General features: G+C 42.0%; 1 protein-coding gene across 2 annotated transcripts in view; it reads left to right on the forward strand.

Moving 5' to 3' along the window:
- map2k5 (mitogen-activated protein kinase kinase 5) overlaps positions 1-25,694 on the forward strand; it is a 290,898-nt gene that overhangs the window by 170,684 nt on the left and 94,520 nt on the right. For both annotated transcript variants that reach the window (XM_078241240.1, XM_078241241.1), the window contains one exon: positions 9,026-9,097. In XM_078241240.1, coding sequence (XP_078097366.1) covers positions 9,026-9,097 — 72 coding nt within the window. The remainder of the gene's footprint in view (positions 1-9,025; positions 9,098-25,694) is intronic.

Below are 25,694 nucleotides of genomic sequence, written 5' to 3' on the forward strand. Positions count from 1 at the left end.
TTAAAACAAACTTTAGTTAACAGTTAAAATATAACACAAAGAATTAGCATAACTCTTACCATTTGAAATACTTAAACATGAGAAGGTATAATTCTAAACTGCTAACTATTTCTATTAGTTCCAATTTGAGCAATATCCCCTATAGATGTAAACCCTTCTTCGAATCAGTTAGCAAGATCCACAGTGAATTCCCAGTCCTCCAGCCTTGTAACCCCTCCGGACAGAGATATAGAGAGACACCTGTCTTCTGACTGTCAGACAGCAGCCTCAGAGACAAACCTGTCTTCACACAGCAGAACTCCAGAGAGAGAACAAAAACACTCTTTGGCTTTTGCAGATCTCCAGAGAGAGATACTTGTTCCCAAGCAGGTTCCAGACTTCAATTTCCAGAAAGAGAGAGAGAGTAAAAGAGATCCTGTTCTTTTCAAATTCAAACTGCAATTGCCTGTTTTTCCTCTGTAAGCCTAGCTCCACCCACACGTGATTTTCTTGTCAATCAAGCTAATCAAACCCGACTCTGAAAACTCCAGGGAACAACTCTAAGAATAACAGTAATGCATTAGCCCAGATTAAAACAAATGCTCCAATAGTTAGGAACAATTAACCTTGTGAAGTATCAGTAGGTGGGCTGCTGGCTATACACAATTGGCACCATAATCAGAGTTGAAGTACAAAACAGACCCTTCAGAAGAAACATGACACAAATACATTCCTTAAAGGCACAGTAATGTCACATGGTAGAGGTTGCAGGTTTGGGAGATACTGCTGAACATATTTTGGCAAAATATTCCAGGGCATCTTGTCAATTGTGATGGAGGGATGAAAGTAAAGGTGGTAAATGACATGCCGACAAAGCAGGCTGCTTTGTCTTGGCTACTGTCAAGCTCCTTAAGTGTTGTTGGAGCTGCATTCCTGCAGAGAAATAGAAAATATTCCACCGCACTTGCGACTTAAGCCTTGTAGATAGTGAAAAGGCTTTGGGTGACAGGAGTTGAGTAACTCACCGCATATTTCCCAGCCTCAAAGCTGCTACAGTAGCCACAGTATTTATGTGACTTAAAACCATAAGGTTTGGTCAATGATGACACCCCCCCCTGGCCCCCCTCAGGGTGGTGGGGATTAGAAGATGATACTGCTGTTGAATAAGAAGGGGAGGCAATTAGACTCATCCCTTTTGGAGATGGTTATTGCCTGTCATGAATGTCACTTGCTGTTTATGAAGCCAAGCCTGAATGTTTTCCAAGAATTGCTGCGTGCGGGCAAGGTCTTCTTCTTTATCTCTGGACTGAACACTGTGCAATCATCAGCATACATCTGTTGACATTATGAGGGAGGGTGGTGATTGATGAAGCAGTTAAAGATGGTTTCAACCTAGGACACTGCCATGAGGAATTCCTGCAGTGACTGAAAGATGATTGCCCTTCAAAGCCACAACCATCTCCTTTGTGCAAGTTATGATTCCAACCATTGGACAGCCTGATTCTCATTAACTTCAATTTTCCTAGGACCCTGTGATGTCGTGCCACCTCCATCACTTTGCTGATGACTGCGAGTAGGCCAATGATAGGTATCTGATCAGATCGAACTTTCCCTGCTTTTTGTGGACGTGGCATACCGGGGCAATTTTGGACTTCATTGGCTAGGTGGCAATGTTGTAGCTGCACTGGAACAGCTTGGCTAGAGGTGTAACTAGTTCTGGATCACAAGTTTTCAGCCAGCATGTTGTCAGGGCCTGTGGCCTTACTGTCCCCAGTGTGTAAAGACATTTCTTGGTACCACATGGAGTGAATCAAATTGACTGAAGAATGGCATCTATGATGCAGGGAAGCTGAGCAGGAGAACATAATTGCTCATTCACTCGGCACTGCTGGCCGTAGGTGATTGCAAACACTTCAGCCGAGTCTTTTGCACAGATGTACTAATCTCTGCCTTCATTTCAGATGGGGACATCCACTCCCTGTTAGTTGTTTAATTGCCCACCACCATTCGCAACGGGATTTGGCAGCATTGCAGAGCTTTGATCTGATCTATTTCTAACTTCTGTCCACTGTTTAGCATGCATTTAGTCCATGTGCCTCAGTTTTAGACACACACGATGCTGGCCCCAGAATGCTCGTTCATATTCCCCACTGAACCAGGGTTGGTACCTGATTAACGTGGCAGTGATAGAGTGAGGGATATGCCAGGCCATGAGGTTACATATTGTAGTGGAATACAATTATGCTGCTGATGGTGGTTCCTCTTGGATGCCTAGTTTTCAGCTGCTAGATCCGTTCTGATTTATCGTATTTCCACAGCGATGATACCCAACAGTATGATGGAGGATACCCTCAATGTACACATGCCACAAATTTACAGGTGTTAGTGAGGAGGACTGGACATGTGTGCCTTTGTCATGTCTGAATTTGGTGCCGAGGTTGATGCCAGATGATCTGTCTTTTAGGTTTTTGATGTAACTGAGAGGCTTGCTAGTCTGTTTGAGGACAGATAAATGTCAACCAGGTTACTGAACAAAGAACAATACAGCACAGGAACCGGCCCTTCGGCCCTCCAAGCCCGTGCCGCTCCCTGGTCCAAACTCGACCATTCTTTTGTATCCCTCCATTCCCACTCCGTTCATGTGACTATCTAGATAAGTCTTAAACGTTCCCAGTGTGTCCGCCTCCACCACCTTGCCCGGCAGCGCATTCCAGGCCCCCACCACCCTCTGTGTAAAATACGTCCTTCTGATATCCGTGTTAAACCTCCCCGCCCCCCCTCACCTTGAACCTATGACCCCTCGTGAACGTCACCACCGACCTGGGAAAAAGCTTCCCACCATTCACCCTATCTATGCCTTTCATAATTTTATACACCTCTATTAGGTCACCCCTCATCCCCTGTCTTTCCAGTGAGAACAACCCCAGTTTACCCAATCTCTCCTCATAACTAAGCCCTTCCATACCAGGCAACACCCTGGTAAACCTCCTCTGCACTCTCTCTAAAGCCTCCACGTCCTTCTGGTAATGTGGCGACCAGAACTGGGCGCAGTATTCCAAATGCGGCCGAACCAACGTTCTATACAACTGCAACATCAGACCCCAATTTTTATACTCTATGCCCCATCCTATAAAGGCAAGCATGCCATATGCTTATTCACTACCTTCTCCACCTGTGACGTCACCTTCAAGGATCTGTGGACTTGCACACCCAGATCCCTCTGCGTATCTTCACCCTTTATGGTTCTGCCATTTATCGTATAGCTCCCCCCTACGTTAGTTCTACCAAAATGCACTGAGAGCCTGGTGTCACATAGGCTAGACCAGGTAAAGACAGCAGTGTTCTTTCACTAAAAGACATTAGTGAACCAGTTGGAATTTTACAAAAATCTGGTAGTTTCATGGTCACCATGACTGGAACTAGATCGAGATTTATTTAATCAACTGAATTTAAATTCCTCAGCAGCTGGGTGGATTTGAATTCATGTCCCCAGATTATCTGTCCATGCCTTGAGGTTACTAGTCGCGCAATACAAAAACTTTACGATCATATCCCATAATAATGCCTTGTTGGACTACTTCAGAGGGCAGTTAAAAGACAATTGCATTGGTGTTGGACCGGAGTCCAGGAGAGGATGACAGGATTAGTACCTTCAAAGACATTGATGACTTTCGTAACAATCTTACAACTTAATGGTCACTTTTACTGATTCCAGATTTTTAATTCCAGATTTTTAAGATTGGATTTGAATTCTCAAACTGCCATGGTGGAATTTAATCTCTATTATTAATCTAAGTTTCTGATTATTAGTTCAGTAACATAATCACCAGATGTCTGTACCCTGTTTGTTACTGTACTTCTGGTACCTGATCTACCTGTTCACATAATCCATGCTCTGTCTAGTTTTCTTGAAAATTCTGACTTCCATAAAACAACCTCATTCTTTGATGTCCTCAATAAGTGCCTAATTCACAATAGAAACTCTTTTGTTGATATTTTCCCCCCTAAGATATTGACATAATATGAACATTCTTTGATAATTATGCATGCAATCAAAATGGTGCTGGTTATGTGAGATTAAACCCATTGGGTAACTTGAAATTATAGAAATATTAGCATAGAAGAATATTATTCCCCCATGTGAGTTCTGCCTCCATAGGGGGCATACTTACTCTAATCCTTCCTTACTCAGATCCTTTACCCTCTTATACTGCTGTACAATGCCAGATTCAAATGTAGATTTCTATATCCAAGATTAAGTTTTTTAACTTTTGTGTTATTTTTATGGAGTGCCCTATGTGTTCAGTAGTATTGCACATTCTAAACAGACTGAAACATGCTTGATATTGATGAGTCCAAAGATATGCAGGTTAGGTGCATTGGTCATGCTAAATTGTCCCTTAGTGTCAGGGGGATTAGGAGATTAAATACATGGGGTTACGGGGATAGGGCCTGGGTGAGATTGTTGTCGGTGCAGACTCAAAGGGCCGAATGGCCTCCTTCTGTACTGATTCTATGGTTGCACAGCATCTGTCTGAAGTACTGGTCTACAATAGTGTAAAATGGAAATGTAGAATTGCTGGTTTAATTATGGGCATTACCCAAGAAAACTAGATGTAAAAAAGCAAGTGTTTGCAGCTACCAAATCTGGTAGGTTTGCTTTGAGTTTGCCACTGGGTGGATAAAATGTGTGTATAGGAATAGTGCTGCTATCATAGAAAAGAATCATAGAATGATACAGCACAGAAGGAGGCCGTTGTGTCCCTGCCAGCTCTTTGAAAGAGCTACTCAATCTTTCCCCATAGTCCTGCAAGTTTTTCCTTTTTTAGTAGATATTCAGTTCCCTTTCGATCATGTCCCCTCCCCGATCATGTCTCAGATTTGTTTTCTGATAACCTTAAATATATGTACTCCAGCTTTTGACCCTTCTGCCATTGGAGAGTTTCTCCATTTTTACTCTATCAAAACCCATCATGATTCTGGAAAACATCATCAGATCTCCCAGAGACTTCTCTGCTATAAGTACAATGATCCCAACTTCTCTAGTTTCTCCACATAACCGAAGTCCCACTTCCCTGATCCCTCTGCACTCTCTCCAAGGTTAGACATTCTTCCTAAAATATGGTACCCAGACTTGATCACAATACTCCAGCTGGAGGCTAATTAAAAAGGTTTAAATAACTTCCTTCCTTTTGTACACTATGACTTTGTTTACAAAACTAAGAATCCCATCTGTTTTATTAACAGCCCTCTCAACTTAGTCTGTCGCTTTCCAAGATTTTTGCATGTGCACCACCAGGTTTCTGTGCACCTTTACAATTGTGCCATATGATTTGTATTGCCTCCCCTGCTAAATGAATCTCTTCAGACTTCTCTGCAATAAATGCATCTGTTATGTGCCTGCCTATTTCAGCAATGTCCTGTTGAAGTCTATTAATATCCTCATTGTTTACCACATTTAATACTACATACTACAGGGGCAGCACAGTAGCACAGTGGTGCTTCACAGCGCCAGGGATCCAGGTTCGATTCCCGGCTTGGGTCACTGTCTGTATGGAGTTTGCACGTTCTCCCTGTGTCTGCGTGGGTTTCCTCCGGGTGCTCCGGTGTCCTCCCACATTCTGAAAGATGTGCTGGTTAGGTGAATTGACCCGAATAAGTGCCGGACTGTGGCGACTAGGGGAATTTCACAGTAACTTCATTGCGGTGTTAATGTAAGCCTTGTGACTAATAAATAAAATTTAAACTTTACTTTTACATTTTTGAATTTAATAACATCTGCAAACTTTGGAATTTGGGGAGCTGATGACCTAGTGGTATTATCACGAGACTATTAATCCAAAAACTCAGGTAATGTTCTGGGCACCTGGGTTTGAATACCACCACGGCAGATGGTGGAATTTGAATTCAATAAAAATTATCTGGAATTAAGAATCTACTGGTGATCGTGGAACCATTATCAATTGTCAGAAAAACCCATCTGGTCACTAATGTCCTTTAGGGAAGGAAATCTGCCGACCGTATCTGGTCTGGCCTACATGTGACTCCAAAGCCACAGCAATGTGGTTGACTCTCAACTGCCCTCTGAAATGGCCTAGCCAAGGGCAACTAGAGACGGGCAGTAAGTGTTGGCCAGCCAGCAATGCCCATGTCCCATGAATGAATTTTAAAAAATTATTTTGTATAAATGCAGGTCTGGGTTATTAATATGCATAAAAAGTGATCCTAATACCAAACTCTGGAGGACACTATCATAAACATCCCTCCAGTCTGTACTGTCTGATTTTTGTCCCTTAGCAAATGTTCATGCAGCTGTTGCCTCTTTCAAGGTCTTCAATTTTGTGAACATGTTTTTATGTGGTGCATTATTCAAGCGCCTTTTGCAAGTCTGTATACACAACATCCACTGCAAAATTCTCATCAACCCTCTCAGTTCATCAGAGCACTCAATTATTATTCAAACATGTTTTGCCTTTACTAAATCTCGCCTGGTTTTCATTTATTAACCCATATTTTTCAAGTGTTAATTAAATTTGTCCTGAATTATTATCTCTCAAAGTTTCCCATGTCTGCCCTCAGGCTGACTGGTCAGTAGTTGCTGGGTTTATCCCTCTCCCCTTTTTTGAACAGAGGTGTTAAGTTTGCAGTCCTCCAATCCTCTGACACAGCTCACGTATTTGAGGATTGGAAATTTCTGGCCTGAGTTTGTGTACTTTTCATCGCCTGCAACCTGGAGGCATGCCATCCTGACCTGCTTTCTACTTTGAGTGCTGCCAAACTTTTAAATACCTCATCTTAACCTGTTATCCTTTTCCATTTCTACTTCAACCTACTTATTTAATGTGACATTCACAGCATTCTTTTCATTGGTGAAGACAGAAGCAAGGTATTTACTTAGCACCTCAGCCATGTCCTCTACTCCCAGAAGATCTTTCCACATCAGTCCACCTCTCTTTGACAGCCCTTTTACTATTTATATATTGTTTTTAAAAAGTTTTGCATTCCCTTTTATTTTGCCCGTTGATCTATTCTCATGTACTCTTTTTATCCCGCTTATTTTCTTTTTCAGTACTCTCGGTGGCACAGTGGTTAGCACTGCTGCCCCACAGTGCCAGGGACCCAGGTTTGATTCCCTATCTGTGTGGAGTCTGCATGTGTTCCCCGTTTCTGCATGGGTTTCCTCTGGATGCTCCTGTTTCCTCCCACAGTCTGAAAGATGTGCTGGTTAGGTGCACTGACCATGCTAAATTCTACCTCAGTGTACCTGGACAGGCGCCGGAGTGTGGCGACTAGGGGATTTTCACAGCAACTTCATTGCAGCGTTAATGTAAGCCTACTTGTGACTAATAAATAAACTTTTCTCTGTACTTTTGGAATTCGGTTTGATTTTCTGTTCTATTCCAAAACTCATATTTATCATAAGGCTTCCTTTCAGTTTCATTCTAATCTCTTTATTTCTAGTCATCCAGCAAATTCAAGTTTTAGATGCCCTTCCTTTCCCCCTGTTGGCAATGTGTTTAGTCTGCATCCAAACTATCATCTTTGTGGGTCTCTCATTGCTCATTTACTGTTTCACCTGTCAGCCTTTGATTCCAATCCAGCTCGATCAAATTCCTTTTCACTGAAATTAGCTCTCCTCCAAATGAGTATCTTCACATTTGATTTTTCTTGTCCTTTTCCGTAATTACTCCGAATCTAATGATATTGTGATTGCTAGCACCGCACTTAACCTAAAACAAAAGTGGTTAGAGCTGACGACTGAAATGTTAACTCTTCTGATCGGGATTTTTAGAAAGGGATAGAGGAGGAATAGAATCAGATAAATTCTGATTGGATTTGGAAATCAAATATAAACAGTCCTGAATACCAGTGGAAATGCAGCCTCTGTTCAGGCAAAGGCTTTGCAGAAGAAAATTGAAGGTGTTAAAACCCCTCACTCTTCCATTTAACAATTGACTGCTGAGTGTTTTGCTTTTAATACTTCCAAAGAACTTAACATGTAGTTTTGCACTTATTGGGTTACCCTTTTGCCCTTCATTACTGTTGATTATAGCCAATTATCGCTGTGTAATTGAATGGGGAAAAACTGCTTTATTTAATCATATAACCTGAAGGTTAATGTAAATTAGGTTTTGAAGGTACTCTGTAGTGGGAGAACCTATAATTAAAACTGGTTGCATGTTTTCTCATCCTTCTTGTAAAACACCAGATCTAATTTGATTTTTTTTATCACTACCCAACCACCCTATTCTCATTTTGATACAGTTAATAATTGCCTTGCAAACAATAAATTGTGTTTTTTTTTGCCATTGCTTAGCTTGAAACTAAGTTGAATTTGACCCATTGTCTAGAAATTTGAGGGTCTTTTGTTGTGCCCCAGATAATCCCTTTATAAAGAACAAACAAGTTAAATTCAGCAGGCCAGCCTTAAATCATTATTGAACCACTGATCTTATTACAAAGAAATTATTTGTACTGTTATCAGTCCCCCTCCAGTGATATGGTATGACAACAGCATTATTGAAAAGTAAAAATTAGAACCTTTTATTAATTTTTTACTTTATATATCTTGGCCTGTGAGTGAAATGTATATCACTTTTAGAACACTATATTGATTGCAACCATTGGAATGTATTAAGAGTTCAAAGTGGTAATATTTATTGAATATCATGTGGATTCCTCATTAAAACACTTCATTGCCCCTTCTGTGTATTGGGCAGCAGATTTGCGATTATGATTCAATCCTTGTCTGCCTTTTTCACATGAGGCTGGTGAAATCAGAAGGATTCTTTCCTGTACCTGCAAGAGACCACCTTAAGAACAACATTGGTGGAGGTTATGAATGTGTTGCCTGCTTGACTGTCACGCGAGAAATTGAACTGTGTAAAGCTTTTTTTTTATTAAATGGGAGGAGGTATTGAAACCTTTTTAATTCAGATTATTATGAAACTGAAGTGGAAATATATTCAGTGATTTCCATTGGGTTAAATTTTCGATTATGGTTCAAAAATGCAGGCCTTAAAGTGTTATTATGTTCCTTTTACAGCCTGAAAGGATAGCGGGTGAACAGTACGGAATACATTCAGATGTGTGGAGTTTTGGGATTTCATTTATGGAGGTTGGTACACATATCTGATTACTTCTTGCATATTCAGAACAAAAATTTTGCCGGCCTTCTTCTGACATTTATTTGCTAATTTCTCCATTTTCTCTTCAAAATGTACAATTGAGTTAACAACATAACAGAAAAAAAATAAGGAGCAGGAGTAGCCCATACAGCCCCTCAGGTCTGCCCCACCATTTAATACGTTCATGCTGACCTTCTGCCTCAACTCCACTTTTCTGCTGGCTGGCTCCCCATATGTCTTGATTCCCTCAGAAACCAAAAATCTGTTTTTAAATATACTCACAGAGAAGAGAGCATCCACAATCCTTTGGGGTAGAGAAATCAAAAGATTCACAATCCTTGATTGAAGAAATTTATCCCCATCTTGGTCCTAAATGATAAACCTCTTATTCTAGGACTGTGCCCCAAGTTATAGAATTCTCAGCCAGGAAAAACAGCCTCTCAGCATCAACCGTGTCAAGCCTTTCAGAATCTTGTTATGGGTAAGATGTTAAGGGTAAGATCCTGGCATGGATAGAGGATTAGCTGATTGGCAGAAGGCAGAGAGTAGGGATAAAGGAGTCTTTTTCAGGATGGCAGCCGGTGACTAGTGGTGTGCCTCAGGGGTCGGTGCTGGGACCACAACTTTTCACAGTATACGTTAATGATTTGGAAGAAGAAACTGAAGGCACTGTTGCTAAGTTTGCAGATGACACAAAGATATGTAGAGGGACGGGTAGTATTGAGGAAGCAGGGGGGCTGGAGAAGGACTTGGACAGGTTCGGAGAGTGGGCAAAGAAGTGGCAGATGGAATACAATGTGGAAAAGTGTGAGGTTATGCACTTTGGAAGGAGGAATGGAGGCATAAACTATTTACTAAATGGGAAAATGCCTAGGAAATCAGAAGCACAAAGAGACTTGGGAGTCCTTGTTCAAGATTCTCTGAAGATTAACGTGCAGGTTCAGTTGGCAGTTAGGAAGACAAATGCAATGTTAGCATTCATGTTGAGAGGGCTAGAATACAAGAGCAGTGATGCATTCCTGAAGCTGTATAAGGCTCTGGTCATACCCCATTTGGAGTATTGTGAGCAGTTTTGGGCCCCGTATCTAATGAAGGATGTGCTGGCCTTGGAAAAGGTCCAGAGGAGGTTCGCAAGAATGATTCCCGGAATGAAGAGCTTGTTGTATGAGGAACAGTTGAGGACTCTGGGTCTGTAATTGGAGTTTAGAAGGATGAGGGGGGATCTTATTGGATCTTACAGGATACTGCGAAGCCTGGATAGAGTGGATGTGGAGAGGATGTTTCCACTGGTAAGAAAAACTAGAACCAGAGGGCACAACCTCAGACTAAAGGGACGATCCTTTAAAACAGAGATGAGGAGGAATTTCTTCAGCCAGAGAGTGGTGAATTTGTGGAACTCTTTCTACAGAAGGCTGTGGAGGCCAGATCATTGAGTATCTTTAAGACAGAGATAGATAGGTTCTTGATTAATAAAGGGATCAGAGGTTATGGGGAAAAGACAGGAGAATGGGGATGAGAAAAATATCAGCCATAATTGAATGGTGAAGCAGACTCGATGGGCCGAGTGGCCTAATTCTGCTTCTATGTCTTATGGTCTTGTACATTTCAATGAGATCACCTCACTCATCTAAATTTTACAGTATGGACCCAGTTTTTCAGTCTCATTTCATAGGACAACCCTCTCAACCCAGAAATTTTTCTGGTGAACCTTCGCTGTAAAACCTTCAATGCAGATATACCTTTCCTTAAATATGGAGGCAAAAAGTGCACATATTACTTCATGTGTGGTCTCACCAAAACTTGTCCAATTGTAGCAAGACTTATTTACTTTTATACTCCAACCGCTTGCAATAAAGACCAACATGCCACTTTTCTTCCTAATTGTTTGCTGTACCTGCATGCTAACTCTGCCTTATAGGGGCATACCCAAGTTTCTCTGGATGTCAGCATTTAGAAGTTTCTTACCTTTTAAAAAATATTCTGCTTTTTTGTTCTTACTAGCAAAGGAAGTAACCCTACAATATACTCCACCTTGTTGTCCATTCTCTTAACCTATCTGTATTTCTTTGCAGACTCTTTGTGCCCTCCTCATAGCTTACATTCCACCCAGCTCTGTATTGTCAGCAAACTTAGATACATTACTCTTGGTTTCTTTATCTATGTAATTAATATAGATGGTAAAGAGCTGAGGCCCCGGCACTGATTCATGCAGAACACCAATTGAAAATCACCTGACTCTATCTAAATCTGAACCTGAAGAATGCCTACTTAAATCACAGGAAGGCTGAGGGTATCTATAGCGCCTATGTCCTGGTATAAGTCAGAGCATTCCAGAGAGTGCATGAAAATTACTGATTTATTCACCCAGCCAACTAAGAGGCACATGAGCTCAGCACAATTCCATCTTCGAAACTTTAAATTGTGTACTCCAGAAATTGTCTGGCTCCATCTTCAATTAATCTAAGGACAGGGACGTACCCTTGGCTTCTAATTTCAATAATAGACATGTAAATCTGACCAAACACATGATTTCACAATTCTTGGCAACAACGTGACTGTATGTCAGAGTGATTTATTGTGCATGCGGCATTTCGGGATACTGTGAGAGATGTGACAAGGCTTTATATAAATGCAAGTTCTGTGGGGTTTTTTAATACGCAATATTACAGCTCATTGTATTGCAATAAAAGTAACCACGATTATGCAGTTCAGAATTCCTTCTAATGATGATCCTCTGATGTCAATGGTAACTTTTTAAACAAGAAGGCAACTTGGAGATGAAAAAGTTGATGTACATCCTATCACTTGAGATACAAGAATCTCCACCCTCTTTTCACTTAAGACACTTAAAACTCAGAAAAGGATATTAAATTCAATTCAATTTCACTTTTTTGTCTGAACGGAAATTCATTTTGGTTACATTGCTCATTCATTTAAAAAATGACGTATATATGAATGATAACAATAAGAAAGAAAATGATCCTATCATAGAGATTTAATTTGAACTAAAATGTATTAAAAACTATTCCAGTGCATTGAAATAACTAATCAGTACATTTCACATTGAGTGCATATCATCATCCATTCATCAGACTCCTGTTAAAAATTCTTGCCAAGATGGGCACAGGCAAGTTCAGGAATCGATTGTCCTGCCTCTGAGGGATTTTAGCCTTTTCCTTGAAAGTTTCCAGCAGTAATATTGAGGCAGGGGATGATTCTCATTGTTCATGACACTTTACTTTCGTCAAAATTCTTCGAGGGGCAGATTTAATCAAGGTAGATTTGCTCATCAAGTACCCATCCTGCTTGATTCAGTAACCTCTGTACCCTTAAAGAATCTATTTTCTTAATACAACAGTAGCAGGTGAGGCATCCAGAAAGGACAACGCTCTCAACTACAGCTGTATAGAAAAGTTTCCTGACAGTGGGATCCATTTCGAAAGCGCTAAACAATGGATAGGAGCTCCTGGAAGAGATCATGGACCTAAGGAGGGAGGGATGTTATGACAACTGCAAAGGCCACGGGGGATCATCAATAGATCTACCGGTGGGATTCATGGATTGCAAGTTGCCTTATAGAGGGAGTAGAGGCTCACCCAATGGAAAACAGTTAGTGGGGTTTTTTAAGCCAGTAACTTTACCCGACCGGAGTTGTAGGTCCCAAGGTGAAGACAACCTGATTGTAAGGCGCGGGAGCAGCCTTTTCCTTTGGTGCATGATAAAGGGTGTTGGTCACGGGAAACTAACCAACATTAGGCTGGATTGCTACATTGGCAACGAGGAGAAAAATCTTTTTTCTCCAGACAACTTCTGAACATCAAGAATTTCTCCGGTAGAGAAAAAGCCATTGTGACTCTTTCTAAAAACTCGAGCCCTATGATACCAATGGGGAAGCCTGGGCCCAATACACTGAGCGTGTGTGCTACTTCTTCCATGCTATCAACATTGGAGGAGATGAATAGCAAAAAGTGATATTGTGAACAGTGTGCAGGGCCCCAACATTCAATGTGATAAGTCTTACCTGTCGAGATGCCCCGGTTCAAAACTTTTTAATGAACTGATAGACCTAGTAATCTTGCCTCCAACTCGTTGTTGTATGGGGGCATGTGCCAAGTCTTATGGGGAGAGATTGGCTCCAGCAGATTTGGCTCCACTGGTTGGAGATCATCAGGCTAGGTGTGGGGGACTGTATCAGTAGATACCCTGGAGTCTTTCAGGAGAGCCTTTGGCCCAATAAAGAGTGTTGGTGATGCAAAACTGGCGTTTGCTACATTGAGATAGTACAATCATTTATGTCCCTTGCCACCACATCTGTAAACTTCTCCCTCCAATTCAACTTATCAGCTAATTTTAAATCTAGATGCTTGTAATTAATAACTATTTCAATGTCCACATCATGAATCTTCACAGAACAATATCATTAACTGCTAATATTTTAGTTTGAGTTACAACAACAACTTACATTGATATAGCACCTTTAATAGATAACTGATACTATTTTCGTTTAAGTTACAACAACAACAACTTGTATTTATATAGCACCTTTAATAGAATCAAACATCTCAAACTTCACAGGAGCTTGACTGGACATGTTTTGAGATATTAGGGTAGATGAGTAGATTTAAAGAGTGTCTTGAAGGATGAAAGAGAGCTGTTGAGACAGATGGGTTTAGGGAGGGAATTTCAGAGCATTAAGGCCTTGAAAGCTACGGCATGACTACCATGGTGGAATGATTAGAATTAGGGATACTTGAGGCCAGAATTACTGGATATCTTAGAGGACTGTGTGGCTGGGAAGAGATTATCGAGATAGACAGGGGTGTCACCATTAAGGAAACTGAAAACAAAGAGGTATTTAAAATTGGATTTACATCAATAAACAGGATGGCAATGGGTGAAAGGTACTTGATGTGAGCTTGGACACTGACAGCAGAGTTTTGGACGACTTCAAGTTTACATAGGGTAGAAAGTGGGAGGCCAGCCAGGAGTGTATTGAATAGTCACAAAGACATGGATCAGGGTTTCATCAGCAGATAAGACATGGGAGGGAAGGAGTTGCGCAATGTTGCAAAGGTGGAAATGGGTGATTTTAGTGACTGTGTAGGTAAGTGATCAGAAGCTATTTTGCTGTGAAATATGACACCAGTGTTGCAAACATTCTAGTTCAGGCTCAGAAAATTGCCAGGGAGGGGATGCAGCTATGGCTAAGGAATGGAATTTGTGATGGGGAATGAAGACCATTGGCATCAATCTCCCCAGTATTTAGTTGGAGGAAATTTCTGCTAGATGACAGACAAACAGTCTGGCTACTCAGAGAAGAGTGGAGGAATCTAGAAGTGATGACGTAAAACTGGATGTTATTAGTTAACATGTGGAAACTGATGCTGTGTTTTTGGATGATGTTCCCAAGAAGCTGTATGTGGGTGGGGAGGGTCCAAGGATAAATCCTTGAGGGACTGCAAAGATAATGCTACGGGAGCAAATTGCAGATGATTCTCTGGGTACAATTAGCGAGATGAGAATGAAACCAAGCGAGTGTAGTCCCACCCAGCTGGACAACAGTGGGTCTCATCCAGCTGAGCAATGGTGCAAAGGCATTAAAGGAGGATGATGTGGTCAGCTGTGTCAAAGGCTGCAGACAGATCAGGAAGGATGATAATTGATAATTTGTCTTTATCACAAGGATGTCACATGTGACTTCAGTAAGAGCTGTTTCAGTACTGTAACAGGGGCAGAAATGGGATTTCAAACATGGGGTTCCAGGAAAATGATATGAATTTGGGAAGTGCAAAGTTGAGGACTTTGGAGAGGAAAGAGTGGTTGTAGATGGAGCAATAGCTTACAAGGGCCAAGTGTTGATTTTTCTGAGGAGAAAGGTGATGGTGACAGATTAGAAGGTGAGGGAATAGTACCTATAGAAACATGGGTGCCAAAAAGAGAAATTTACTGATCAGCATTTATTAGGATTAGGGTTGAAGGAGCAGAATATGGTCTTGTGGATAACATGAGCTCAGTGAGGGGAGATGGAGGAGACGCTAAAGAAGGATGCAGTTTTAGGACTATGCCAGGGATAAAATTTATGGGAAGTTTCCAGTTGCCAAGGGAAGGAAGTGGCAGAGGGAGTTGAAAAGATGGTTTCAATCTGAGTCCCTATGAGCAAACTCGTCAGACTGCAGAAACATGGAAGAGGGGTTAAAAATGATTTGCGGTACAGAAAATAAGCCAGGGGATTATCCTTGTATTCCAGGAATGGTGTACTGTTTTGGAAGATGAGGGCAGAATCCAATAGCATGTTATATCATCCAGCCAGACTTGGTGATAAAAGATTAAGCTAATTGTCTGCCATATCCATTTAAGTCTGCATCCCGTAAACATAAGGGAATGGAGATCACAGTCTTTCCGAGGATACAGCAAGAGTGAGCAAAAGGAACGCAGGTGAGGTCCCAGAGGATTGGAGGATAGCTAATGTGGTCCCGTTATTTAAGAAGGGTAGGAAGGATAACCCGAGTAATTATAGGCCGGTGAGCTTGACGTCCATGATGGGGAAGTTGTTGGAGAAGATTCTTAGAGATAGGATGTATGCGCATTTAGAAAGGAATAAACTCATTAATGATAGCATGGTTTTGTGAGAGGGAGGTCATGCCTCACTAACCTGGTGGAGTTTTTTGAAGAAGTGACCAGAATGGTTGATGAGGGAAGGGCCGTGGATGTCGTCTATATGGACTTTAGTAAAGCATTTGACAAAGTCCCTCATGGTAGGCTGGTGAAAAAGGTTGGATCTCATGGGATAAAGGGGAAGGTGGCTAGATGGGTGGAGAACTGGCTTGGTCACAGAAGACAGAGGGTGGTAGTGGAAGGGTCTTTTTCCGGCTGGAGGCCTGTGACTAGTGGTGTTCCGCAGGGCTCTGTATTGGGACCTCTGCTGTTTGTGATTTATATAAACGATCTGGAAGAAGGTGTAACTGGGGTGATCAGTAAGTTTGCGGACGACACAAAATTGGCAGGACTTGCAGATAGTGAGGAGCATTGTCAGAAGCTACAGAAGGATATAGATAGGCTGGAAATTTGGGCAAAGAAATGGCAGATGAAGTTCAATCCTGATGAATACGAAGTGATGCATTTTGGTAGAAATAATGTAGGGAGGAGCTATACGATAAATGGCAGAACCATAAAGGGTGTAGATACGCAGAGGAACCTGGGTGTGCAAGTCCACAGATCCTTGAAGGTGACGTCACAGGTGGTGAAGAAGGCATATGGCATGCTTGCCTTTATAGGACGGGGCATAGAGTATAAAAGTTGGGGTCTGATGTTGCAGATGTATAGAACGTTGGTTCGGCCGCATTTGGAATACTGCGTCCAGTTCTGGTCGCCACACTACCAGAAGGACGTGGAGGCTTTGGAGAGAGTACAGAGGAGGTTTACCAGGATGTTGCCTGGCATGGAGGGACTTAGTTATGAGGAGAGATTGGGTAAACTGGGGTTGTTCTCCCTGGAAAGACGGAGGATGAGGGGAGACTTAATAGAGGTGTATAAAATTATGAAAGGCATAGATAGGGTGAACGGTGGGAAGCTTTTCCCCAGGTCGGTGGTGACGTTCACGAGGGGTCATAGGTTCAAGGTGAAGGGGGGGGAAGTTTAACACAGATATCAGAAGGACATATTTTACACAGAGGGTGGTGGGGGCCTGGAATGCGCTGCAGGCAAGGTGGTGGAGGCGGACACACTGGGAACGTTTAAGACTTATCTAGATTGCCATATGAACGGAGTGGGAATGGAGGGATACAAAAGAATGGTCTAGTTTGGACCAGGGAGCGGCACGGGCTTGGAAGGCCGAAGGGCCTGTTCCTGTGCTGTATTGTTCTTTGTTCTTTGAATCTTTTTAAAGGGGATGTGGGCTGGAGATCATGGAGTTGTTGAGCAGATCAGCAGCTGCAGAAATATTGTGATGATCAGACGGGCAAAGGTTGGGCAGTGGTATTTTGAAAGTACAGTTGTAAGTGAATTGGAAGAGTTTTATCAGGGATGGGTGGACACCGAAGATGTAGGATTGGCAAAGGGAGGGAGGATGTGGGTGGCGAATGATGCTGTATGAGAAGTTAATCAGAGATGGACTTACCTGTGATTGATATGATAGGAGTAGCCATGCAGAGTCAGATGGTAAGATTTCGGATTCATCATGGTTATGTTTTGGCTGTTATGGCAAGAAATTTCAGACTTTGTTACTAACAAACAATATTTATTGATAAGCGAAACTTGGTCCAGGAGCTTTGCAGTTCTGGGTCAATTCCTTGCATGCTTACTACACGGCTGCTCGAAGATTCTCCTTGAGAGAGGACTCCACCCTCTGGGGTGATCATTCTCTCTGTTTCCATTGGTCCCTGACAAGTGATGGAAATGGAAGTAGAGCTGGAGGCTGAATTGAAATTCGTGCCCAAAAATGTAAATAATTCAAAAACACTTGCGTGCATGATCCAATGGCAAGTTACAATCAGTGTATAATGTAAATCTTATGAGCAAGTGGCATGAAATTTACCCATGGGATTTGTATTGATTGTAATGTCTGCCAATAGTTCAAAACCTTCATTTGGAACAGCTGGACATATTGGGAGGTATCAATGGTGCATTTCACATTCAGTTGTTTCTAATGTTTCAATTTATTGAAGGGCATTGAACCCTTCTGCTAAAAGAATACTAGGGTTTAGTTCACTGAGTTGTCTGCATATTTACACTAAATATTGCACATGTTACTATTCCATTCAACTGATACCGAATGGTGGTTATTCGTAATTTGGATGCCTTAATAGGCTTCGATAAAGAGCTGAACAGCTACATTTCAGCTTTGTTTATTCTGTAATATTCACCATTTCAATTTGTTTTCTACATTGCTGTCCATTGATGACTGAGTTCATATTCTTTTGAAACTAAATTAGGCAATTACAGTCCGTCAGACTAATAGATTGATTACAGTTGCTAGGCGAGAAATAGCCAGAAGTTCACCTTAGAAGTCTGCTTTCAGTATGTTTCTTGCCTTCATAAATCACGTTAAAGGAAGCATTTATTTAAAATACTAATTAATGTTAAGTGCCTATTTATGATCCTAAGGCAAGCCCCTGTTAACGATTTATAATTTCCACATATGTGCTCAAACTAGAAGCAATGAAGTGATTTGATATTCAGGCTCAATATGTTTTCTAGTGTAAATTGTGATTTACCTTTTTCATATATTGTAGCTCTCGCAGTGGGATATGTGAAGAGCTCTATTTTTATTACATTGAAATGGTTCAGCCCGATGGTTGATTCATTCAGTTAATATAATGTGCAGTAATTAAAAAAAGTAAAAAAAAAATTTATAATGAGGCAATTTGCCACATTCCCTATTTTGCTCCAGTTTAAAAACTAAGATATTTTCTTAGTACAATCCTTTGGGACCATGATCACATTTCTAACAGTACTGTCATATAATTTGTATTTTAAGGGCAAAAACCCCATTACGTTCTCCTGTGAGTCTTGAGGTGGCATTGTTCTACAATGATAGCACAAAAATCTTCAATCAGCACAACATTTAACTTTCATTACCATTTTTTTCTTTATTGAGCCCACAGTATATCCCTCCTAAGAGAGCACTGGTTAGTAGTGAGTAAAAACCCTGGTTTGATTTCATACATAAACTATCCAAGCTTCAATTGTGTTTGTTTAAGACATCATCCTGCCTCTTGAATTAATCACCTTAATCATTCCTAACAAGAATTCTATCTGTCTCAGAATTTCCATAAAGATTTGCAGTGAGGACTCTACACCATGCCTGCTACCCTTCAATGATCTTGAATTCTAAAGAGCACATTCTTCAAAAATAAAAAGAAATTGGAAGTAAAATCGTAGACAAATACAAATACATTTAAAATCGTGGAATGCATTAAATGAGTGTTGACTTGTGCAGAAAGTCAGATGGTAATCGTAAATAGTGGATATGGCCAAAGATCCATAGAATCATTGAATGGTTGCATCATGGAAGGAGGCCATTTGGCCCATCAAGTCCATGTGGGTGTTCTGCAAGAGCAATTTAGCTAGTCTTGGTTCCCCACTCTTATCTGCTTCCCTTTTGAAAGCTGCACTTTAATCTGCCTCACCATCTTCCAGATCATAATTGCTCATTATATATATTTTTAAAAGTTTTTTCCTGCGGTTGGTTCTTTTGCCAATCACAAATCTGTCATTTGGTTCTTGATGCTTCTGCTAGTGGGAGCAATTTATTTCTAACAACTCTGTCTAGACTTCCCCACATGATTTTAAAAACCTCTACAAATTTCTTCTCAATCTTCTCCTTAAAGATCATCTGCCCTAGCTTTTCCAATCTGTCCACGTAACTGAAGCTCCTCATTCCTGAAACCATTCTTATGAATCTTTTCTGCACTCTCTCTCTCAAGCATTCAAATAAAGTGTGGTGCCCAGAATTGGACTCAATACTTCAGCTGAGGACAAAACAGTGTTTTATGAATGTCCATCATTGCTTCCTTGCTTTTTAATGTATGTCTCTACATATAAAGCCCTGCCTGCCGCAACACTGTCAACAATTTGTGTATGTATACTTGGGTCTCTCTGTTCCTGCGCTCCCTTTAGAATTGTATCTTTTATGTTACCTCTCCTCACTCATCCGACCAAAATGTATTCCTTTACATTTCTCCACATTTTATTTCACCAGCCATGTGTCTGCCCATTCCATGAGCCTATGGCGTCTTGAAATCTAGCACTTTCCACCTCTTGGTTCACAGTACTTCCAAATTTTGTATCGTCTGCAAAGTTTAAAATTGTGCTCTGCAAGTCATTATTATGCAATCAAGAAAAGCAGTGAGCCTAATATCGACCCCTGGAGGTCCCCATTGCGTACCTTCCCCATTGCGTACCTTCCCCATTGCGTACCTTCCCCACTGCGTACCTTCCCCACTGCGTACCTTCCCCACTGCGTACCTTCCCCACTGCGTACCTTCCCCACTGCGTACCTTCCCCACTGCGCACCTTCCCCACTGCGCACCTTCCCCACTGCGCACCTTCCCCACTGCGCACCTTCCCCACTGCGCACCTTCCCCACTGCGCACCTTCCCCACTGCGCACCTTCCCCACTGCGCACCTTCCCCACTGCGCACCTTCCCCACTGCGCACCTTCCCCACTGCGCACCTTCCCCACTGCGCACCTTCCCCACTGCGCACCTTCCCCACTGCGCACCTTCCCCACTGCGCACCTTCCCCACGGCGCACCTTCCCCACGGCGCACCTTCCCCACGGCGCACCTTCCCCACGGCGCACCTTCCCCTCGGCGCACCTTCCCCTCGGCGCACCTTCCCCTCGGCGTACCTTCCCCAGTACAAAAAACAATCAATTACCACTATTCTGTTTCCTGTCATTTGGCCAACTTTGTATCCATTTTATCACTGTCCCCTTTGTTCCATGGGCTTTAACTTTGCTGGCAAAGTGTGACACTTAGACCTTAAGCAAAATCTCAATTATGTTGCTAAAATATGATTTGCCTTTAACAAATCCATGCTTGCTTCCCTTACTGCACTTGTCCAAGTGACTGATAGTCCACATCAGTTTGCAATAATCCAAACAAACCTGAATAGGCTAGGTCATGGGCAGAGTGGTGGCAGATCGAGTTCAGTATGGATATGATATGTAGTAGGAAAAGTATAAATCTGGATTAAATATTAAATGATAATGTGCTTGAGATAAAAGAATAGTGAAGAGACCTGGGATTAGAATCTAGGTTACAGTTTTTGAAAGTAAATAAAATGTTGGGATATATGACCAAAATGCAAATTGTAACTAAGGCGGTGATAAAATTGTAACTGGTTTTCATGAGCCACTACCTGTTCTACTTTGTTAGCCTATGATATCTCTGACTGAAAAGATGTACATTGGAGGGAATCTGTTAGCAACTGATGAAGCTGACCCTTGAAAGGGGCAGCTAAATTGTAGAATTCTGGGACGATGCAGCTCAGAGGGCAGTGATAGTGGAATGCAGCTCTGGTTAACCAGGACGCCAGTTTTCCTTTCAAGTTTATTCGTGACAGTTCACCTGTGATTATGAACTCACCATAATAAGAACTTTAATATCTTGCTGTTATTATGATCTCACCTCAAGTTTAACTGAGGGAGGCAATGGTGTAGTGTATTGTCATTGGACCAGTAATCCAAAGACCCAGGGTAATGCTCTGAGGACCCGGGTTAGAATCCCGCCATAGCAGATGTTAAAATTTGAATTCAATAAAAATCTGAAATTAAAAGTCTAATTGTGACCCTGAAATCATTGCTGATTGTCACAACAAAACCCATCTGGTTCACTTAGTGTCCTTTAGGGGAGGAAATCTGCCCCCTTACCTGGTTTAGTCCAGATCCACAGCAATGTGGTTGACTCTTAACTGCCTAGCAAGCTATTCAGTTCAAGGGCAATTAGGGATGGGTGATAAATGCTGGTCCAAACAGTGACGCCCACATCGCACAAACGAATAAAAATAAACTGGAAAGGCAATGTAAATTTTAAAAATGCTGAAAGTATGCAGCAAGTGCATCAGAACCTGTAAAGAGAGCGAATTTCTTAAATACCCATCTGGTTCACTAATGAGGGAAATCTGCCATTCTTACCTGGTCTGACCTATATGTGATTCCAGACCCACAGCAAATTGGTTGACTCTTAACTGCCCTCTCAAATGCGAGCCACTCAGTTCAAGGGCATTTGGGGAGGGCAATAAATGCTATCCCAGCTGGCGATGCCCACATCCCATTAATGAATTTGAAAAAATGTTTTGCAGGTAAAACCTTTCCCCAGAACAGAGGTGTTGGGGCATGATTATGTAGTGCCCCAGGGATAAGACGGGTCTATTTCCCATTATGCCATCTCAGCTATTTCCAAGGAGCTGTTGATGAATGGAGGCTAGTTGCTAACCCTCTAAGGAGAGAAAGAAAATTAGACCAAGTTCCACCATGCTGCTCTTGTGCCATCTCCTGGCAGTTGGCCAGAAGCGGAGTCAAAGGTCATTACTGAATAGATCGCCTGGTATGATCTTCTGACATTGGATTGTGGCCTGAAAGACAACAATGAAGGAAGAAAATCAGTGGAAGAAAAGGCTCCATGACCAAATTATAAAGATAACCCACTCAAATACAGGATTGCTTTGTTTAAATGTCATCTTTGTCATCAAATTTATTTGACATATTGATGTCAGTACAATGCAGAAAAAAGTCACTTCAAGCCAACGCCATGCCAGTATCCATTTTGTGCAATTCCCTTAATTCATCACCTCAAATTGTTCCTGTTGCCAATGACTGAGACCTACTACCAGTGCTTCATTATTACCATATTGAACCTATGCTTCATCACGCAGGCCTTGTTTTACTTTGAAATAAGTGCATAATTACACCTATACATATAGTATGTACTACGGGGGGAGGGGGTCAGTTAGCTGAGTTGGCTGGACGCTGGTTAGTAATGCAGAGTGACGCCAACAGCGCAAGTTCAATTCCCGTACTGGCTGAGGTGATTCATGAAGGCCCACCTTCTCAGCCTTGTCCCTCACCTGAGGTGTAGTGATCCTCAGGTTAAATCGCCACCAGTCCACTCTCCCTCAAGAGGGCAGAGCAGCCTGTGATCATCTGGGACTATGGTGACTTTATATATCGTAGAAAGCATTTTCTTCTTGGTGTAATGATTATCCTCAAGTTCAAGACACAATCTATTGTTGCATTGTTGGTATTTTTCATATTTTATTCAGGCATAGTGCAAAAAATGTCATTCACATCGTTACACTTTCTTGAAGCTCTCGAGGCTGGAAATGATTGCACTATTTGTGGACAGAACATTTAATGTATTTATGTGTCATTCCTATGTGCACTGTTTCAATATTGACGTTACTGATTTATTTTAAATAGTTTGGCCATCCATTAAAATAGGTTAGAGAAAACCGTATTACAAATACATTAAGGGGGCAATTATCAAAGTTCTCGTAACATAATTGGGAGTTTCAACTGCTGTTGTACTTACCATAGAACATAGAGCATTACAGCGCAGTACAGGCCCTTCGGCCCTCGATGTTGCGCCGACCAGTGAAACCAATCTAAAGCCCCTCTAATCTACACTATTCCAATATCATCCATATGTTTATCCAATAACCATTTGAATGCTCTTAATGTTGACGAGCTGCAGGCAGGGCATTCCACGCCCTTACTACTCTCTGAGTAAAGAACCTACCTCTAACATCTGTCCTATATCTCTCACCCCTCAATTTAAAGCTATGTCCCCTCGTGTTAGCCATCACCATCCGAGGAAAAAGGCTCTCACTATCCACCCTATCTAATCCTCTGATCATCTTGTATGCCTCTATTAAGTCACCTCTTAACCTTCTTCTCTTTAACAAAAACAACCTCAAGTCCCTCAGCCTTTCCTCATACGATTTTCCCACCATACCAGGCAACATCCTGGTAAATCTCTTCTGCACCCTTTCCAACACTTCCAATCTTTCCTATAATGCGGCGACCAGAACTGTACACAATATCCAAGTGCGGCTGCACCAGAGTTTTGTACAGTTGCAGCATGACCTCCTGGCTCCGAAACTCAATCCCTCTACCAATAAAAGCTAACACACCCGTACGCCTTCTTAACAATCCTATCAACCTGGGTGCCAACTTTCAGGGATCTATGCACATGGACACCCAGATCCCTCTGTTCATCCACACTACCAAGTATCTTACCATTAGCCCAGTACTCTGTATTCCTGTTACTCCTTCCAAAGTGAATCACCTCACACTTTTCCGCATTAAACTGCATTTGCCACCTCTCAGCCCAGCTCTGCAGCTTATCTATGTCCTTCTGTAACCTGCCACTTCCCTCCGCACTGTCTACAACTCCACCGACTTTAGTGTCATCCGCAAATTTACTAATCCATCCTTCTACGCCCTCATCCAGGTCATTAATAAAAATGACAAACAGCAGTGGCCCCAAAACAGATCCTTGCAGTACACCACTAGTAACTGAACTCCAGGATGAATATTTCCCATCAACCACCACCCTCTGTTTTCTTACAGCTAGCCAATTCCTGATCCAAACCACTAAATCACCCTCAATCCCATGTGTCTGTATTTTCTGCAAAGGCTTACCATGGGGAACCTTATCAAACGCTTTGCTGAAATCCATATACACCACATCAACTGCTTTACCCTCATCCACCTCTTTGGTCACCTTCTCAAAGAACTCAATAAGGTTTGTGAGGCACGACCTACCCTTCACAAAACCGTGCTGACTATCCCTAATCAAATTATTCCTTTCTCGGTGATTATAATCCTATCTCTTATAATCCTTTCCAATACTTTTCCCACAACAGAAGTAAGGCTCACCGGTCTATAATTACCAGGGTTGGCCCTACTCCCCTTCTTGGACAACATTTGCTATCCTCCAGTCTTCTGGCAGTGTTCCTGTAGACAATGACGACACAAAGATCAAAGCCAAAGGCTCTGCAATCCTCTCTAGCCTCCCAGAGAATCCTAGGATAAAACCCATCTGGCCCAGGGGACTTATCTATTTTTACCCTTTCCAGAATTGCTAACACCTCCTCCTTATGAACCTCAATCCCGTCCAGTCCAACAGCCTGCATCTCAGTACTCCCCTCGACAACACTGTCCCTCTCCTGTGTGAATACCGACGAAAAATATTCATTTAGTGCCTCTCCTATCTCTTCAGACTCCACGCACAACTTCCCACTACTGTCCTTGACTGGCCCTAATCTTACCCTAGTCATTCTTTTACTCCTGACATACCTATAGAAAGCTTTAGGGTTTTCCTTGATCCTACTTGCCAAGGACTTCTCATGTCCCCTCCTGGCTCTTCTTAACTCTTTCTTTAGGTCCTTCCTGGCTAACTTGTAACTCTCAAGTGCCCTAACTGAGCCTTCACATCTCATCTTAACATAAGTCTCCTCCTTCCTCTTCACAAGAGATTCAACCTCCTTAGTACACCACGGTTGCCTCACACGACTGCTTCCTCCCTGCCTGACAGGTACATATTTATCGAGGATGCGTAGTAGCTGTTCCTTGAACAAGCTACACATTACAATTGTGCCCATCCCCTGCAGTTTCCTTCCCCAACCTATGCCACCTGTATCTCGCCTAATCGCATCATAATTTCCTTTCCCCCAGCTATAACTCTTGCCCTGCGGTATATACCTATCCCTTTCCATTGCTAAGGTAAACGTAATCGAATTGTGGTCACTGTCACCAAAGTGCTCACCTACCTCCAAATCTAACACCTGGCCTGGTTCATTACCCAGTACCAAATCCAATGTGGCCTCGCCTCTTGTTGGTCTATCTACATACCATGTCAGGAAACCTTCCTGCACACATTGGACAAAAACTGACCCCTCTCAAGTACTCGAACTATAGCTTTTCTAGTCAATATTTGTAAAGTTAAAGTCCCCCATAACAACTACCCTGTTACTTTCGCTCCTATCCAGAATCATCTTTGCAATCTTTTCCTGTACATCTCTGGAACTTTTCGGAGGTCTATAAAAAAACTCCCAACAGGGTGACCTCTCCTTTCCTGTTTCT

Source organism: Mustelus asterias, chromosome 24, assembly GCF_964213995.1.
Source record: "Mustelus asterias chromosome 24, sMusAst1.hap1.1, whole genome shotgun sequence".
NCBI lineage: Eukaryota > Metazoa > Chordata > Chondrichthyes > Carcharhiniformes > Triakidae > Mustelus > Mustelus asterias.